Below are 19044 nucleotides of genomic sequence, written 5' to 3'. Positions count from 1 at the left end.
CAGAAGTGTATTTCACAAAAAAACATCTTTTTCCTGCAATAGTGCCTATAGCCTTCTCAAAATAAATGGCCTAAGGAAAAACTGGTAGAGCTGCAGCCAAGATAGAACTGAAGGTTGCCACTCTTTTCATTTGCAAATGTTGGTTTCTTCCATCAAGGTTGTACGACTTAAATTATAAGTCCTTGGACACTTCCGATTGTACCCACTCCCACTCAAGCCTCCAGGATGAAGTATTTGTGGCTCTCGCTCCAGTTCAACAGCTCTCATGGCCTCAGGAAGGCACGGGAGGTTTCCAGAGGCTCACCTCAGCCAAACAAGAGCAGTGACACTGGAAATTCAAGGGCCCTTCTTGGCTGAGCTGGATAAAGTCCAAAGAAGGAAGAGACCTATTCAGTTCTAAGAAATAAAATGTGGATCTTCTCTGTGTGTCTAGAATACAGGGGTTCGTTCTTATCTTCCATTTCTTTTGCCTCTGCTACTGTGCCCAGTAAGCACATGGTGCCCCCTGACTCACAAACACTCCGTGTAAAAGGAAAATATTTCTCTACCTCTCAAGTCAAGCCTTAGTTGGAACTATCCATTTTCAAGGTAATAAAAGGATCTCAGTTTTGACCCATAAGGAACCCATCTGTTTTCTGTGCTTTGATTTGCTACCTTATCTCTCTCTACAAGATTTTAAATTTCCAGACTAGAAAACCTCAATTCCTGTAGGCTTAAAAAAAAACAACCTCTCAGTGTCAATGCCCATCCCTGATGTGCATGATTCACTCTGGGGACAAATTAGACAATTTATCCCTGTGCGTGCATGGATTAATCAGTTGGTAAAACATCTTCAAATCATTTGGTAATAAAGGATCAACAGGTAAGTAGAAAATACAATTAAACTACCAAGGATTCAAACTTAAATCCGTAGCAGGGGAAACAAATTAAATGTTACAAAATAAATTCATCAGTACCCATTAGCACTAAAACATCACAAAGGTAAGGATTTGCAAACCAGAATGAAGGTACTTGTTCACAGGTGGTTGCAGAGAACAACTTGCTTCCCTCTCAGTAGTGGGATATGGCTTAATTCCAGCCACCACCTCTGGTCCCACAACACTAGCAAGGGCAGGGAGCAGAGAGCAGGCAGGAAGCAGCAGGCAGAGGTGTGGCCGTGGACCACCCACCACACAGGTCCCCACGAAGGCTGACTTGGCGGCTTTTCTTGCTCTATAAGCTCTTTCCAAAATGGGGTGCTTCTTTCTCTGTAAAGACTCATGGTTTCCAGCATCCACACCCTATACTCTTTGTCCTATTCTAGATATATTAAGCCAATTGGGAAGACCTGGTCTCTGGACATAGCCAACCCAACTTTCGTAAAATGTGGGTCACGTTTCAGGACAGCAAAGGCTCTATTCACAGGCTTTAACTGCTATTGAAACCGAACTTCCTTGGACATACAAATTGTGTGATTCATTCGTTGTTCACCTATCACACCACTCATTATGGCACCCCTAGGGCGATTTAATTCCCAATTAATTCCGAACCATACTAATCACCAACAACTCATTCAATATAAGAAACAGACACATCTGTTTCACCTAAATCTCATGGGTACACTGGAGAACATAGAGAAACCCTAGCTGGGTAGTCCCCAACACACCACAGAACCAACCTTTTGTTATTTGAATAATGCATGCTACAGTTTCGAATTCCTCCTGTTGAGGTGATTCTCCTTATTTAAAAACCCAGCGACAGTTTCCTGTCAGTTTCAATAAATATTTAATGGAATCCCAAAGTTTCAGGAAATCATGGCGATTTTCCAAATTGAGAAACAGAGAAAGAATGGGAACAGAAACAAAGGTTGACCATAAGCCAAAACCAAGAGGAAACACTTAAATTTTAATCCTGGCCCTACACATAGCTGATGTACAATCATATCTCTGGTGAATGCATAAAATCCTTCATATGCACACGAGCACCCAAGAGATCTTGAGAAAAACCGTTGACGGAATTTAGTAAATTGTTGGACACTCAAGTTGATACAAAATAACTCAAGGAAAAAAAAAGTCAACCAAATCAACAGGACTGCCTATTCTCAACTTTCCCCAGTTCAACTGATGTCATCGTTCAAACCATCAAACAGACATGAAGGGAGCCTCACCTAGAGCCGGCGTCATGGCGGCCATGGGCCCGGCAGCGTCCAGCTGGAATCCGCTCATCATGAACTGGGCATCCGAGGCGGCGCTGTCCAGCTTCAGGTTGGGCAGGTTCATGTTCTGGGCCAGGTAGTACTGGTAAAGCTCGGCCTCGGCGGGCGAGGGCAGGCTGCCGAGGCCCAGGTGGCGGTTGTGTTGAATCTGGGTCATGTTCTGCTGCAGCAACATCATGTTGTGCATGTGCTTCTCGCTGGTCATGTGAATGCGGAGGTTCCTCGCCACGTTGGTCTCGTAATCGCACACCTCACACCGCCAGGTGGGCTTGGTTTTTGGCTTGGTGGGTGAGGGGGCCCCACAGGAGCTGCCGATATTAGCCGCCGCCGCTGCCGCTGCCACTGCCGCCGCCGCAGCCCCGGCCGAGTGGCTGAACACTTGCTCCCCGCCTCCGTTCTGCAGGTTCTGCATGTTGTTGAGATGCTTGTCGGACTGCATGTGAATACTGAGGTTGCCTTTGGTAGTTGTGGAGTAGTTACACACCTCGCAGCGGAAAGGCTTGTAACCACAGGTGTAGCTCTCGCCGCGGGCCAGCCGGGGGTGCGGCTGCCCGCTTTTGCAGTAGACGCAGGAGCCCCCCGGCTCCGGGTGCTTCTCCTTCATGTGTGCCTCCAGCGTCTGCTGGTACTTGTAGTGCCAGTTGCACTTGGGGCACTTGAGCGTCTTACACGAGTTGCGAGAGTGCATCATGGTCATGTGGCCGCCCAGCGAGCGGGAGGAGCCCAGGACCGTGTCACACTTGGGGCACTCCACGCCACTCCCCGAGGGGCACTCCCCGACCCCGAGCTCGCAGAGGGAGCCGGCGTGCTGGTGATGGGAGGCGAAGCTCCCGTCTTCACCCTCAGTGCTTTCATTTGGTTCTGGTGCTGTGGCACTGTCTCTATTGGCACTTTCGTCGGCGAAGTCCAGCCTCCTGCCGCCCTCTGCCACACTGGCCCTGACGCCCTCACTGTTAAAGCTTAAACGATTCCTCCTGTTCGCACCATCAAAGACAACAAAGGAAGAAGCAGAATTAGAGCTAGTGGAAGCTGTGCCCCTCGACAGGGTCTGGAGCACATTAGGCATTAAGGGGGAGTTAGAAATGCTTTGGTTTGAGAGAGCAAGGTCCTTTTTCCTGCTACTACCTGCCGCGGCCTCAGACTCCTCGGGGAGCCTGTCCTCCAGTTCGTCATCCAACTCGCTTGGAAAGAGTCCTTTGCAACCCTCGTCTTCCTCTTCCTCTTCTTCCTCTTCTTCCTCTTCCTCCTCCTCCTCCACCTCTTCCTCCTCCTCCTCCTCCTCCTCCATCTCCTCCTCGGCTGGTTCTGCCTTCTCGGAGAAGCAGTCCGCATCGCCCGCTTCTTGCTTCTCTCCTTCGGCCGCCCCAGAGTCCTTGCCCTCCGAGGATTTGGTAGGACTGGAAGCCAGAGGTCCCAGGGGGACTGAGGTAATGGGGGTCTTCAGGACTGAGCTGGTGAGCCCGCCGAGGTTCAAGAGGGTGCTGGGGGCCAAGAGACCGGCCTGGGGCTGCTCGGGGCCAGTGGCAGGGCCGGCTGGGAGGGCCTCCTCCCCTTCCATCCGAATGCCACTAAATTTACCATAAAAACTGTGTCCGGGGCCTATGAGGTTAGCTGTGGAAACTAAAGGGTGCTGAAAGTTTTTGTTTTTTGGTTCCAGAAAACTCACGAGGGGTTCTTTGTCTTTGCCGATCCCTTGGATGATAGCGGAGATGTTCTTATTGCTAAGAATTTTCCGCTCGTCCTCGCTCAGGGTCATTCGGTGGTCGTGCACTGCGTGGGTCACGAAGGAACGGACATACCCGAAGGAGAGCTTGCACAAGAAGCACATCAGGATGGGCTTCCTCTTCCCGTAGAGCACGAAGCCATCGAATCTGGACAGGTCCACATTGTTGGGGACATCTTTGGATACGCAGGAGCTTTTGGCAGAACCGTCGCTGTTCAGGTAATCCTTGTTGCTTTTGTGTCGCACGTCGAAAACGCGGAAGCTGTGCAGGACGGGGCTGAGCCCCGTCAGGGCTGAGGTATTCGGGAAAGCCTGGTCGGGGCCCTCGAACCACTTCCCGAAGGATGAGGCTATGTGGAAAGTGTTGATGATCTGTGGGTAGACAGGTGCAGCACAAGAAGGGTCCCCCTGTTTGCCCCCCGCGTTGGGGAGAGAGTTCAGAAAGAGCGACGGGAGGGCCCCGCTGCCACAGGCGCCCCCGCTGTGGGTCAGCTGGCTCAGGCTCTCGACGATGTACGCCGAGCCGTCCGGCTGGTAGACTATCTCCCCAGCCAGGTTCTCCACATCGCTCTCCTCGTCCCCCTCCTCACCGGTGTCGCTCCCGCTCTCCTCTCTCGGGGGCGGCGGGGGGCGCGCGCTGGGGCAGCGGTGCTCCATGTAGGTCTGCAGGCTGGCGAAGGAGGCCGAGCACTCGCTGCAGCTGACCTCCTTGCCGGCGGGCTCGGCGGTGGGGCCGGCCGAGGCAGTGCTCTCCGCGAGGCGCTCATTGAAGGGGGCCCTCAGGCCGTCCAGGGGCCCGTGGCTCTCGCCTGCGGACTGCTCCATGATACCGGGTTTGTCGGGGAGGTGGGTGCTGTTGAGTTCAGTCCATTGCTGGTGCTGAGGGATACTGCACCCATTGTCCTTCCCCGAGACGACGGGCGAGTCACAGCCTTCCATGGTAAGGCCTGCGTGGAGCTTTCATTGCACCCAGTACAGATCGGACCTGAAGGGCGAAGGCAGGGGAGAGGCGGGAGAGAGGGGGAAAGAGAGAGAGAGAAAGGAAGAGGTTAGGAGGGTCGAGGCTAAGGTCCCACACTGAGCAGCCTAAGAGGTTTCTGTCCACACCCACAACACAGAACCCGCGTCTCCGAGGACAGGCCCGAGAGGCAGCCAGGACCCCGATGGGCACCCCAAACCGTCCAGTGTACAGAAGGTGGGCAGTGCCCAGGGGCGTCCCAGCCGGGATCCATGGTAGAGCAGGGGCGGGGGAAGGAAAAGGAGAAGAAGCCCTTTCTGTCTTCAGATTGTCTGCTGCTCTACCCTGAAGGACAGTTTGGATGCCGTCCTTTGCAAGCACAGTGTGAGAGGCAAGGCAAGGCGAGGAGTCACTGTGAAGAAGGAAGACTGGGGCGTGGCTCCAACCCCCGACGTGTTCACCAAGTGCGTGCCTACCACCCGCAGACAGCAGACGCCAAAAGTGGGCGCCCGCTGCCAGCAGTGTTTGTGGGCCAGGGGAACCCTGGGGAGGGGCGAGAGGATGAAGACTTAGCTCCCAAAGATGGGTGCCACACCTGGGCTGTCGTACTAACTGATTTTGTTAGAGGAGATGTTGCTGCTGTTGTTCTTATTGACCACATTTCTAGTTGGAGAAGTTCAAAAAAGCATCCGAGGACTGCAATGCCCAGACGTTGAGCCTGCAGGCCTGGACATGCTGTGCCAAGGCCCCGGGAGAGAGTTAAACCTCCCACAGCAAGCCAATCGCCCCCTTCATCCTCTCCCAGTCTAGGAAGAATCAACCCTGTCTTACAAGCAGTAAACGGAGGAGCTAAATGTAAAAACGGGCCCAACGCCAATCTGACCACAGTGTAAAAGAAAGAGAAGGCAGGTCTCCGAATTCCCATCTCCTCCATCCCACCTGGGAAGGAGGCACCCTTGCCTGGGACTCAGCTGGTTTCAGACCAAAAATACGTGGGTGGAAACATAAGCCCGGTATTTCTAATAATTGCTGCCCGGACTCTCCATCCGCCAAGTCCCCCTGCCACAGTCCCTCTTGCACCCCCATTTGCATCCAACCCCTTCCCCACTTGTCCCATGGCTTCCTCTATCAGGGATCTTAGCAGCTAGCTCGAGACGGCAGCTGGGCTTGGCAAGCCACCCCCATTCCACACCTGCCTCTAAATTATTAGTCGCTACCCAAGCAGCTGTCCTTTAGCCCTGGGGCTTTTCCGTTTCCGACTCCAAAGTGCCACTGAGCTGAATTTGCCCCCTGAGACCTCGCGGCCCCAGGGGGAAGGCATCAGATCACCCGCAGCCACTCTGCTCCTGTGGCAACAACATCTCAGGGGCATTTTATTCCATCCCAGCGCTGCTCCGATAGGCAACTCAGTGCTTCGCACAGCCCTCATCTTTCACCTGCAAATCCCAGGCCCCCACTTCCCCCTGCTGCTCCTTCCTGGAGAACACTTGGCTGCTTCCCCACCCACAATCTCATTCATACACAGAGGACGAAGGTTTTGGCTGGGTTTGGTCCCCTTCCCTCCCCCATCTTCCCATTCTTTTTTCATTTCTTGATTCTTGACTGCAGAGTGAGCCAACAGCTCCCCCTCGGGAAAAGAGAGAGAAGGCAGGTTTACCAGAAGTCTCTGGAGAAATAACTTTTTGGAAGCTTGCAGCACATTTTATTTAAAACACACACACAAACACACACACACACACACACACACACCCCATACTTCTCAACTCATAACCTCAAACTCCATGACAACAAAGTTCCATGTGCCTGAGAAGAGAAGCATTGATTTTAAACAAAGATGACTAAACTAAACCAAACCAAATAGCAAATGCAATGGGACTTCCTCAGACAGCTCGGCAGGAATACAGGTGAGAATCCCAGGGTGGCTTGTCTCGAGGCTGTGCCTGATTGGCTGGGTGGCACCTGATTGACAGCTGGGGCCAAAAAGGTTGGCAGGCCTGAAGGGGCGGGAGGGTTAACAGCCCGATTGTAAAATCAATGTCATAAATGCTTGGTAAGTTACAGGAACATGCGGGAAGCGGAGAAGCGGAGGCCATGATTGATAAAGGAGAACAGCTTTGATGCTGCACCAGGGACTTGTTTATCGACAGCAAAGCCAATCTCCTCCCCAGCCTGGGCTGGGCCAGAGAAACCTGCAAGCATTTACCAATTAATTGGTGGGCTTTTCTTGCTCTGGTCTTCTCTTCTTCCTCTTCCTCCTCCACAAATGATCCAGCTAAGGGGTTGGGACTTTAAAAACTTGCTTCACTTTGTTTTCTTCCCCAAAGCAGAAGGTGTCAGAAAGGATGACACTGTGACTACCTCTGAAAGACACTGGTGATGCCCACCACATGAGAGGGGTCTTTTATAGGGGGGCTGTGGTCCATTAAATCTCAGTGGGGAAAGAAGGATCCCCACTCTGAGATCCAAACCACCAGTCCTGGGATTCTCTCAAGTCACACTGGCAACGACAAAGTGAAGCTTTTACAACGTCGCTATTTCAGGTGTGCAGAATCAGCCTCGCCAGGGAACTTGTTAGAAATGCAGGTTCTCAGGCTCTACCCCAGACATATTGGATCAGAATCTGCATTTTATCCAGATCCCCCAATGAGTCCCATTAAAACGTGAGCAACTCTGCTTGACAACATCTTCACCAGTGTTCCAACTCAGCTGTACATAGCACCTGGTACAGCTAGATAACTAGGATGGGTCAATCTTTGGCTCCCCACAGTCTGTGGAAGGTGCAGGAATGGGATAGACAGTAGGGAACCAGAGTGCAGAGATGAAGACATCTCTTAAATCCGCCCACTCTTTCAGCTCAAGGACCTCGGGGCTTCCACCACTCTCCCACCCAGCCGGCCAGCTCTCTCACTCTGTTTATCAGCCAGTCAATAAGAAAAAGGTAGTTCTTACTTAAGAAGGCAGAAGTCAACTCGGCAGGTCGATCAACACTCTGTCTGTAAACATGGTTTCCCGTAAAATCAATGATCTTCAGTTATAGAGGGCAAGCTGGGCGGCCAGCGATCCCTGCGCCTTCAGAGCAGCCCCAGCAGCCCACGTGAGCACACCTGGTGTTCGGACCCCATCCAGGGCCTGGTCCTGTTCACCCTCCAGGGCCAGCTCTCCCAACACAAGCTGCTTCTCTTCTGCTGGTCACACCCCAACATTGTCTTTATGCACTTTCTGCCCTTCCCCAACACTGTACTCAAAAAGGGTTGGGGGTTTTTTGCTTGGTTGGTTTTGTTTTCAAATTTAGAATCCAATAGAGCACATCTCTTCAATTAAACCCTCTGCTTAGCAGTTAAATCTGCCATTTGGGAAGTAATCTTATAAGAAAAGTTCCAGTATCTTCATCAAACCCCACCCCCCTAACCCCCCCCCCACACACACACACACTTGCTACTCTCATGAGTTAGTTTCCTTGGAAACTACCTGAAAAGCCTGCTGCATCTGTGCAAATATCAACCTTTACCTTTCAAAGATTGTTTAAAATTATAAAACTTCACCCTGTTCCCCTGTTGCTCCCCACAAACCTCATGCAATAGACTTAAGGTCATCCACTTCCCTCTTTAAAAGGCAACCAGATTCTAAACGCTGGGGAGCTCTTTTGACACGTAATGTGACAGTTTCATCCAATTCCTTTAAGGAGACAGGATTGGGTAAAACGCAACAGTTACGGGGCAGGGCTGGAGGGAAACAGGAGGGAGCTCCCGCTGTTGCTCCAGCTCCTGGAGAATTAAACATGAACAGTCGCACTGTGTAATTTTAAATTGTTAATTAGCACAGGGTTAATTAGGCGGTCCTTTCACAAGAGGCTGTTTGGCAGAAAACCAAGAAGGGAAACAAGGGAGAAGGAAAGAAAAACAAAGAGAATAGAGACAGCAAGAAACTGTTGCCTCCATTAATAACCCATGTGGCATCATCAGAGAGACACAAGCCAGCACGCAAGAGATGCTAGTTTCTCCGGGTGCTCCCCTGCTCTGCTGGGGGAAGAATAAATGATTCCACTTTCCTAAAGACGATGCGGCAGTATGCAACAAAAGCCTCAGAAATACATATGTCCTTTAACTCGGCAATTCCCCCATTATATGAATATATCCTAAGGATAAGATATGAGGTATAAGATATAAGATGGAAAAATATAAGACATAAGATTATTCATCCCAACATTTGTAACAGAAGAAAAAAATGGAAATAATCTGGCAAAAAAACCAAGGGACTCTAAATAAACTAGTGCACAGAGTTCCACATGTTCTTACTTTCCTTAAAAAAATGATTTTTTGTATTTATAGGCATGGGAAAATGTTCATATAGAATACTAAATGAACGAAGCATATATATACATATATATGCATATGAAAATATGAGAAATTTATATGAAAATTTTAACAATGGTAATTTCTAGGGGACAACGTTACGGATGACTTCATTCACTCTTTTTGCCTTTATTTCCCAACACTTTTTAAAATAAAAACCATCATAATGGCAGCCATCATTTCCCAAGTTTGGCACTGAGTTAAGGCCCATGGATATAGCATCACCTTGATCCTTGTAACTATGTTATGAGATGGATGCTATTTTTATGCCTGTTTTAAAGATGAGAAAACTGAGGCTTCCCAAGGTTAAGCAGCCAGTAAAGGACAAAACCAAGCAGTCTGTGCTCTTAACCACTCTACTGTGCTTTTCTTTAATGTCTGTTCCTCAAAGGGAACTCAAAAGCGCCTACATCTGACATTAGCACTCAATCTTTTTGCACCCAGGGAGCATCCTAAGAACACATGATACAAGGGCTGTTAGTGTAAGAGCACCGTCAATTCACACAAACTCCATTTTCTTGCTTGAGAGTGGTGGGGAGGAGAGTTCAAAGTAGACTTCTTTGGATATCTTCAGCAGGAGAGGGGGTAAAAAAGGGGTAGTGGAAACTGTTTGCAAAGAACTGCACAGTAGGGCCAATATCTTGCTTTTTACAAAGGGAAGGAAGGCAGATTCCAGAAACCATAGAACAGTAAATTCATTCATTCATTCAATATTCAATGAACATCTACTATGTGTCAGATGCTGGGGAATCAATGATAAACAGGTCTCAGCTTACATTCTTGTGGGAGAGACAGGCCACAAGCAAACAGCAAATATGCATAATGTTAAGGGGTGGAAAGCACTCAGAAGAAATATGAAGTACGAGAAGGAGACAGAGTGATATGTGTATACTTCATTCTGGATAAAGTAATGATATTAGATTTAAAAAGAAACATGATAGATTATATACTGCAATTTCCCTAAAGTTTTAGAACAGATTCAACAGTTGCCGAATAAGCACTTAGGGAAAAAATAAGTGATGCTGAGGAACTAGCCATTCACCTGAGGTTCAATAAGGAAATCCACATGAAATAAACTAAAAAATGGCCTCACATGCAATCGCTGATCTGAGAAATGCAATACTTTATTTTGATAAGGTATCCCAAAGTTCATCATTTCTTTGTATCCAGAATGACAAAAAATCTGTCAGAGAGTAAAGTCTGGAGGATTTTATAGCTGATTAACACCATGAGCCAAAGTGTCAACTCAGAGTTCAGTGTGTCTAGTGACGTGTCACGGGCTCTGTCTTCTTTCTGTTATGTTCCTTTAAATCGACAACTTGAGGGATGAGTCAAAGCATACACATCAATTTGCAGAGTGCATAAAGCTAAGGGGAGTAACTAATACGCTAAATGGTAAAACCAAAACTGAAAAAGATCGCAACAAAGTGGAACAACAGGCACAATCTAACAAGAGGAACAGGAAGCCTGGAATTTACATATAGGCGATCAGCTAAACCCACAGAGGATTTCACGCAAAAAAAAAAACACCCAGGGGTTTTGTTTGCCTACGAATTCACTGGAGGCCAAAAGCCAATGAGGCAGCCAAAGGTATCCATGTGCTCTTTGGCTACAGGTATACACTACACCTCCCAGAACTTAGCAGGTTAACAGCGCCATCGTTTTCTCCACCTACACGGAGAATGTTCTGATACACCCCAGGAGATCTCCTAAAAGGGACACTGTCAAACTAGAGCATCGTCCAAACGGCCAACCATGAGCAGGAGCGCGGGAAAGAGACGCCCACTACAAGGACAACCACCTTCAACTGTGGAGACCATCTGCTACACGGAAGGAGGATTAGATATGTTTTCTATCTAGCGCCGGGTTTACCTAGGATTAATGAGGGGAATTTATTAGGAATTAGAGTTCAGTTCAATATAAATGAAAATCTTTCTCCAGGTTATAAAAGTTCCAAAATGGAACGCTTACTCTGTGAAAAACTGAACTCCCTGGCTCCACGAATGGAGTTGAGGGAGATTTTGCTTTGGTGAGGAGCAGCCTCCCACGTTCTTTCAGTGTAAAGATTCATTTCATTTCTTTGTGGTTCCCCAGCCTTCTGCATATGGCCTCACAACGCCATTCGGTGGTTATCACACTGCTGTGATTATCTGCCAGACTCAGCTGTCTCTGCCACGAGAATGTGAGCAGTCTGAAAGCAGGCACCGTGCCTCACACACCTCCATCTCTGTAGCCTCAACATCTGAGATATAAAAGGTACTTAATAAAACAATGAGGGGGAGGGGTTAAGATAAGGGAAGACAGGGATGAATCTGGACCCGGCATTGCGGGATTGAGAATATCTTCTTGACCAAAAGCGGGATGCAAAATAAGACGAAATAAAGTTTCAGTGGCTGAGAGATTTCAAATGGAGTCGAGAGGTCACTCTGGTGGACATTCTCATGCACTATATAGATAACACCTCTTAGGTTTTATTGTATTGGAATAGCTAGAAGCAAATACCTGAAACTACCAAACTTCAACCCGGTAGTCTGGACTCCTGAAGATGACTGTTTAACAATGTAGATTATAAGGGGTGACAGTGTGATTGTGAAAACCTTGTGGTTCACACTCCCTTTATCAAGTGTGTGGATGGATGAGTAGAAAAATGGGGACAAAAACTAAATGAAAAAGAGGGTGGGATTGGGGGGGGGGATGAGTTGGGTGTTCTTTTTCACTTTTTTATTCTGATTCTGATTCTTTCTGATGTAAGGAAAGTGTTCAGAAATAGATTGTGGTGATAAATGCGTGACTGTATGATCGTACTGTAAACAGTAGATTGTACACCATGGATGACTGTGTGGTGTGTGAATATATTTCAATAAAACTGAATTTAATTTAAAAAAAAAAGGGGGGAGAAAAGATAACACTTCCAGAGGGAAAAGGAGGAACCTGTAACATACTGCTATTCCTCTAGTTCCAGAAATGTCCTGCCTAACCAGTCTTCACTCAGTGGAACCAGGGCTCCTTGGAGAAAAGGGCAATTCTTGGGCTAGAGCAGGGAGAGCACAAGATGAGCCCAGAACATCTTCTTGAGCCCGAATGTAAGAAAGTCCTCAAAGAATGGTGACAATGTGCCAAAAGGACAGGAGAGGTTGAAGTGGTTCCCATGGACCAAATCTGGGACAATATGAGCATGAAAATAAAATGAGAGTAATGGATTAAAACACAAGAAAACAAGAACTCATAATTCCATACTTCTGCAGATTAAAAAAAAAAACTTAATGTGGGAGAAGGAAAAGTTCTATTTTACATTAGAAAGCCAACTAATAAATGCAGGAGACATTATGGGGTTCGAAAATCACCATATGGTAACCATGAAAATAAAATCCATCCAGGCAAGAATAGATGGATGATAAAACTAATGGATGAAAGTTTGAGGAGGAGCAGGACATTTACACAGTCTCAAAATATCTCCCCATAAGACACTGATTATGATAGAGGGAAAAACAGTAACTTTACAGTAGAGATACCTGGCAGATACCACCTTAAACCAAATGACCAAAGTTACCACACCAATAATGAGACAAATAAGACAACATGTGCCTCCTGATAGGAGGTACTGAAAAGAACACAACATCCTGTCTGTGGGATTCCTGCCAAAATTGCAGAATCTGAATCTAATCACAAGGGAACATCAGACAAATTGAGGGACACTCTACAGAATGTCCTATACTCCTCAAAAATGTCAGTGTCATCAAACAAATGCTGTAGAAAACTGTCTCCGTTAAAGGAGACGAAAGAAGCATGGCAAATGAACATAAATGTAATCTGGAATTTTCTTTTCCTATAAAGGATATAATTGGGATAACTGACAAAATCTAAATAAGGTTTGTACATTGACTAATAGTAGTATATCAATGTTAATTTCCCAGTTTTCATAACTGTAGTGTGGTTATACAAGAGAATGTCCTCTTCTTTGTTAAGGGCCATAAAGTCTCAACTTACTTTCATATGGCTTAGAAAAAAAAGTGTGAATGTGTATGGGCATGAGAGAGAGAGAGAGAAGAAAGAAAACATTAACATGTGGAATCTGGGTAAAGAATACATGAGAATTCTTTGTTCTATTTTTCCAATGTTCCTATACATCTGAAAATATGCCAAAAAAAAGTTAAAAGAAAAAATGTCCAGTGTAAAAACTCTACATATTGAACCTCCAAAAGTACATACGGGCAGCTGACCCACCCTGACGCAAGGCCTTATCTTCACGTGAAATTCATGCCTGGCACGTCATAAGAAGGGAGGCTGCAAAGCTGGACAGGGAGGTGCAGACAGACAAGAACATAAAACTGGGCTTCCTTCCTTCAGCTGAGCAGCTCCCAGTTGGAGAAGACAAACAAATGGCCATTCCACCTTAGGCAGACTTGGAGTGAAATCCACACTGAAAGATCCAAGACTCCCACGATCCTGATTTTAGACAGGTTCTTCCAACTCGGTGAAAAGCAGTTCTAAATACAAAGAGGCACTCTCAAGGGGAGCCACCATGAGCAAGAACTCTGTCACCCTACAGAGGGTGGACATTGCTAAATCCAGACTAAAATCCATTAGACAGAAAAATACACAACAATACAATTAGCAGCCCACCTCCTCAGAGAACCAAAACAATCCAAAGGCAAACCAGATTCAGAGATAGCTAGAAACTTCCTCAAGGGGCAAAGAACTGATGCCCCTATTTGTTGAGTTTGGAATCCACTGAAGAACCATATCCATTCTCTTTGGTGTTTTATACAGTGACGGTACTTGTAATATTGCTGCTGTGTATAAGTCAAGAAGGGTTAAGCCATAAGTAGGTGAGATTCCATCAGATTGGTAGCAATTTCCCAGCAGCCTTAAGAACTCTTTTGTAACTGTGCAAGGTCAGAGAACACACGAACACTTGAACAGGTCCCTCCTGCTGCAGGAGGGCCATCGCCCAGAAGGCCCAGAGAATCATCCAGGCCCTGGGCTTCATGTTTGCTAATAAGTGCATCTGTGCTATTTCCAGCGTGAACATAAATCAGCCTGGAAGTGAAAACTGCTAGCTCAGTCCATTCTGCAGGGAATCCACAACCACCTCAATATTCTGGTTACGGTGGAGTCATGGAGAAAGAAGGAGGGAGACTCAAGATCAGAAGCAGAGCTAGGTTTAGGGACTCGCCCTGTGGGTGCTGGAAGAGATGAGGTGGTATTTAGAGGACTGGATTATTTTTAAATACATACATAGATACACCCAGAGCTCAACAACTATCAAACCCATGAATACTATAATAAAAAGCAAGACTATCCTGCTATTCCTTATTTATGCTCAGCGTTGTTCCAAAAAAAAGGATTTGGGAAATTTTAACTAGCTATTTGGGCATGTATATCCTGATCCTTCAGAGGCCACCCAGCACCACGTGGTGGACTTTCCATCATATCCCAAATTAGAAGACTGGCCACCTCTGTATATCACCAGCTTGGATGGTTCTCGCCTGACCTGGATTTCATCTTTAGAAAGCACTGATCGCCCTCCCAGATTTGCAGCAGCACCTCCTTCACCAAACACAGTCCCTTTAACTACCCTCCCGCATCCAGCCACCCCCTCCTACCTGGCAGGTACACAGACCACACACCCCACTTTGGCCCACCCACTGGCTCCCTCCCAGCTAAACTGGACACCTTCTCACACCAACTAGAACCAACTACTTAAAATGCTTCCTTTCCAGCACCCAAAACTTTTTCATCTCCCTATTTCCTCCAAAACCCCCTCAAGCAACCCCAGTCTCATACCTCTATGCTTGCTACGGTGCTGCAGAGCAAAAGCTCGTAAATAACCTAAGAACACGCCATCTGGTCCATTACAGTTTCAATCTGGCATCTCACGAGGCTAAATTTATTTTAAATAATTCCTCCCAATTAAAATAGTATGAGTTTATTATAAAAATTTGGATAAGTACAGAAAGACCCAAACACTAAAAGAAAAATCACCTCCAGCCGGAGAGCCACTGGTAGATGGTTTTTCAGACTTTTTCCTCTGCATGTCTTTAGTGACAAATTTTCTTTACCAGCCTTTGATCAAGCTTGCGTGGCCTGCCCTTGTAACTTAATTCAGCATGAAAACTTTTCGCATGACATTAAATATTTTTCGTAAATAAAATTTAATGGCTGTGTAGATACTACATCCTAAGGACAGTGCATAATTTCACCAAACACTATTACTGGACATTTAGGCAATTTCCAATATGTTGCTGTTAGTGCTGTAATAAATGTCCATAAATCTTTGTGCGCATGTAACAAAAACACTAATAATAAAAATAAGTAACAGCTCCATTACTGCCCCCTTAGTAGGGCCAGGCGTGGTACTGAGCCCCAAGTTTAAATACATTATTTCATTTGCTCTCGTAACATCCCATTTAACAGATGAGGAAATTGATGCTTTGAGGGCATAAGTACCTTGCATAAGTCAGGCTTTGGAAACCAGGTGGGCCTCTCTCTACGATGCTAAAACCTAGGCTCTTAACCTGTGCTGTTCTATCTCGATTTCCTTAGGACACATTTATCGAAGTGAAATTTCTAGCTCAAAAGCCAGGGACATTTAAAGCTTTTTGACATGTGCCAAACTTTCCCCCAGGAAAGCCCTCCCAATTCATGCTCTCATCCGCACATAACAATTTTCCTGCCTACTCAACAGTGGGTACTATTTCATTTAAAAAAAAAAAAAAGTTGTCAATTTAGCAAGCAGGAAATGGCATCTCATGTTTACTTTTTTTTTTTTTTTTTTTTTTTTTTTTGCAAAGGAGATAGAACCATCCATAGATTTTTTTAAAATAAATTTCTGCTTTGGTAATATTACCATTCTTCTACATTTTTAGTTAGGTGATTATACATTTCTGCCCCTCTGCGTTTTCAGGCTACAGTGAATTTGTCATAATTTTCCAGTAAGTGTTCATTTAGGTCAGTGTTCCACACCCCTGGCTGCACACTAGAATCACCCGAGGAACTTACTAAGAAGAGTCCTGATACCCAGGCTGCACTTCAGATTAACTGAATCGGATTCTTTTAGAAAGCACGGGACCCAGGTATTAGTAATTTTGAAAATGCCCCCAAGTTATTCCAATGTGCAGTCAAAGCTGAGGATCATTTTACAGGTTAAGGCTAAATCAGAAGATTTCAAATTGGGGCAACTGTTCATTTTAAGACATGTCCACAAATGTAAAATCTTAAGTTTTAGGTTGCATATACATTTTCTAGGTGTAACTTACAGCCCAGGCTAAATGCTGACGTTTCTAATGAAATGTCATCCATAGATATTTATTGGCAATTTATACTTATTTTTAAAATGGCCTGTTATTTCTTTGGGGAGGGGGGAGGCATCCTTTCTTAGTGATTAACAAGAGGGCTTTATGGATTTTGGGGGGCAGGGGAGGTTCCTCCCTCTTCACTCTCTACCATATTCCACTACCCCATGAGCTCCTGCAGGGGAAAGAGTCAGGCTCATGCACCTGCCACTGCAGATGGTTCCTGTCCTTCCTTTGGATCTCAACTCAGCTCCTTCAAAACAAGTGGACTCTGCCCACAGCCTGTTTCCTCGACACTAAGATTTCTAAACTCAGGTGACTTCCTCCTCCTTCATGTGATTACAGAGGGCTATAATGCATCAACTGTTCTCAAAATTTGTTGTGCATCAGCACCAACTGTGAGTCTTAGCAAATACACACACATGTCTAGGTCCCACCCAGAACTAATAGGCCAGACTCTTGGGGGACAGCAGGAGGAGGTGTGGGTCTGGGCATCTGCTCCACCTGGGTTAGATGACTCTAAGGTCCTAGGGCTCCAAGATTTGGCCCTCTCTTCAAGGTCACCAGCGCCCTCCCAGTCATATTCAATGGCTTTCCTCTTCTACTTTCATCTTCTTCGATCTCTCGTGTTCAAAACTGCTAACCATCACTCTTTGAAATCTTAGCACTTTAGTTCTCTGGTGTACTTTTTTGGCTCACCTCCTACCTCTGATTTCTACAACACCTGCCCCTCTTCCCATCCCCACGGCTCTCTGTGGATGCACTTTTCTACTTATTAAATAAAATTCTCTATCATTTTAACCCACAAAAATCTCTCCTCTCTGTTCACATATAGTATTTAATATTATACTTTTTTCCATAGCTCTCTGCTCTTATCTTTGTTCATCAGCTACCTTAACTACTTCTGTGGTTTCAATTACTGAAATTATTTATAGACTCCCAAAAACAAAAATTTCCATTCCTGACTTAGCACTTGATTATGAGCCTCCTTCTTTCCACAGACCATACAAGGTCTGTAAGTGGCTAGCCTTCCAAAACTCAAAACTCAACAAGGATCAACATGGCCAAAAGGAACTGCCCCTCACTGACTGCCCTGGTGACTCCAGATGGAACTCTTGGTCCCATCTTTGAGGTCAGGAAATAGAAAGGAAAGAGATCAGTCTAGCCTCCTCCATCCAACAACCAGCTGACAAATAGTCAAACTGAAACTCTCCAGACGGGTTTCAAAGTACTCTAAAATCTACCCCACCATACTAATCAATCATACCTGTCACTTCCTTCCAATGACAGGGGTCTCCTCATTATCGCCACATTCTTACTCATTCTTATCTCTGTTTCTGTAGCCCCAGGTCCTTTCCATGGACTTTCTTGTCCCCAATAGTTATCCAAACCTTGGCCATCCTTTAAGAAGCAGAAGTTCAAGCACCAGTTAGGCAATAAAATTCTCTCCTAACACTCCAGCCACAAAAATCTCTCTCCTCTCTGTATTTCTAATCATCAGAATACTATTCTAAAAGAATTTCTCCTTATTTCACCTTGTTTGCTGTTATCTCCATAACTTGACTATAAGCTGCTTGAGAGCAAAAAAACAGCTTGTATTTCTGTTTACCACCTAACATAGTACTGAGCATGTAGTGTGGACTAAAAACTTGATTAATGGCATACCTTTTCTTCCAGGGAGACATCTTAACATTCGTGGGAGCGTGTTGATAGCAACATTATATAATTCATCACAAAAGACCCAATAACTGAATTCTGAGTGTTCTACTTGAGTATATCAGTGTTTTGTAGTTCATAGCTTTCGATTTATTATTTCCTATTTCAAAAGTACCAAAGGCCTGAAGTCCACAGAGACAACCCTCATGCCACCCATCTTAAATAGCCGATTAACCCATCTTAAATAGCCGATTAATGAAACAGAAATCCAGTAAGCCAAATAAATCCCTAGACACAATTCTGTTTGGGGGAAGGGGGGATGAGATGTGGACTATATACAAGTGAACTCTTGAGGTTTCCATCTCTTAGAAAGGGTCATCAAAGCCACATTCACTAGTCCTACAAGATGATGAGTCACTGCAGGTTCCTGAAATCTTATTTGGTAGTTCTTAATCAGCAGAACCTTTATTTTGAATAGTAGGAGTAACTGCTGTAGTGCAAGGCTGCACAGACCAAAGAGAACTGAACTTGGGCACACTCTCTGTTCACACTTGGCAGTTTCAAGAATGCAGCTGATAGAAGCAGCCATTGGCTTCAGCTTTCTTTTAAATAGACCTGATCTATGAGAGAACCAACAAATGATGCTCAATGTGCCAGCTGCTTTATCTGGCCCTGCAGCAGCTGCCCCCACCTCCACCACCTGGGTAATCCCATGCAACTTCTCTGGATAGGGGCAACGTGCCAATAACTCCACTAACTGGTATTCACGGGGTGGGGGAGCCCAGTAGGAGTGAGGTGAAGAGTGGCCTTGGGCAAAGGGAAGTCTCCCTCAGCAGGCATCACCAGAATGACTCTGAAAAAGGAGT

General features: G+C 46.0%; 1 protein-coding gene across 3 annotated transcripts in view; it reads right to left on the bottom strand.

Moving 5' to 3' along the window:
* ZFHX3 (zinc finger homeobox 3) overlaps positions 1–19044 on the bottom strand; it is a 281010-nt gene that overhangs the window by 161587 nt on the left and 100379 nt on the right. For all 3 annotated transcript variants that reach the window (XM_037815539.1, XM_037815540.1, XM_037815541.1), the window contains one exon: positions 2147–4902. In XM_037815539.1, the coding sequence (XP_037671467.1) occupies positions 2147–4856 (2710 nt within the window). In that variant the 5' untranslated portion in view covers positions 4857–4902. The remainder of the gene's footprint in view (positions 1–2146; positions 4903–19044) is intronic.

The sequence above is a fragment of the Choloepus didactylus genome, chromosome 22, assembly GCF_015220235.1.
Source record: "Choloepus didactylus isolate mChoDid1 chromosome 22, mChoDid1.pri, whole genome shotgun sequence".
Classification (NCBI taxonomy): Eukaryota; Metazoa; Chordata; class Mammalia; order Pilosa; family Megalonychidae; genus Choloepus; species Choloepus didactylus.
This window is presented reverse-complemented; position numbering and strand designations above follow the sequence as displayed.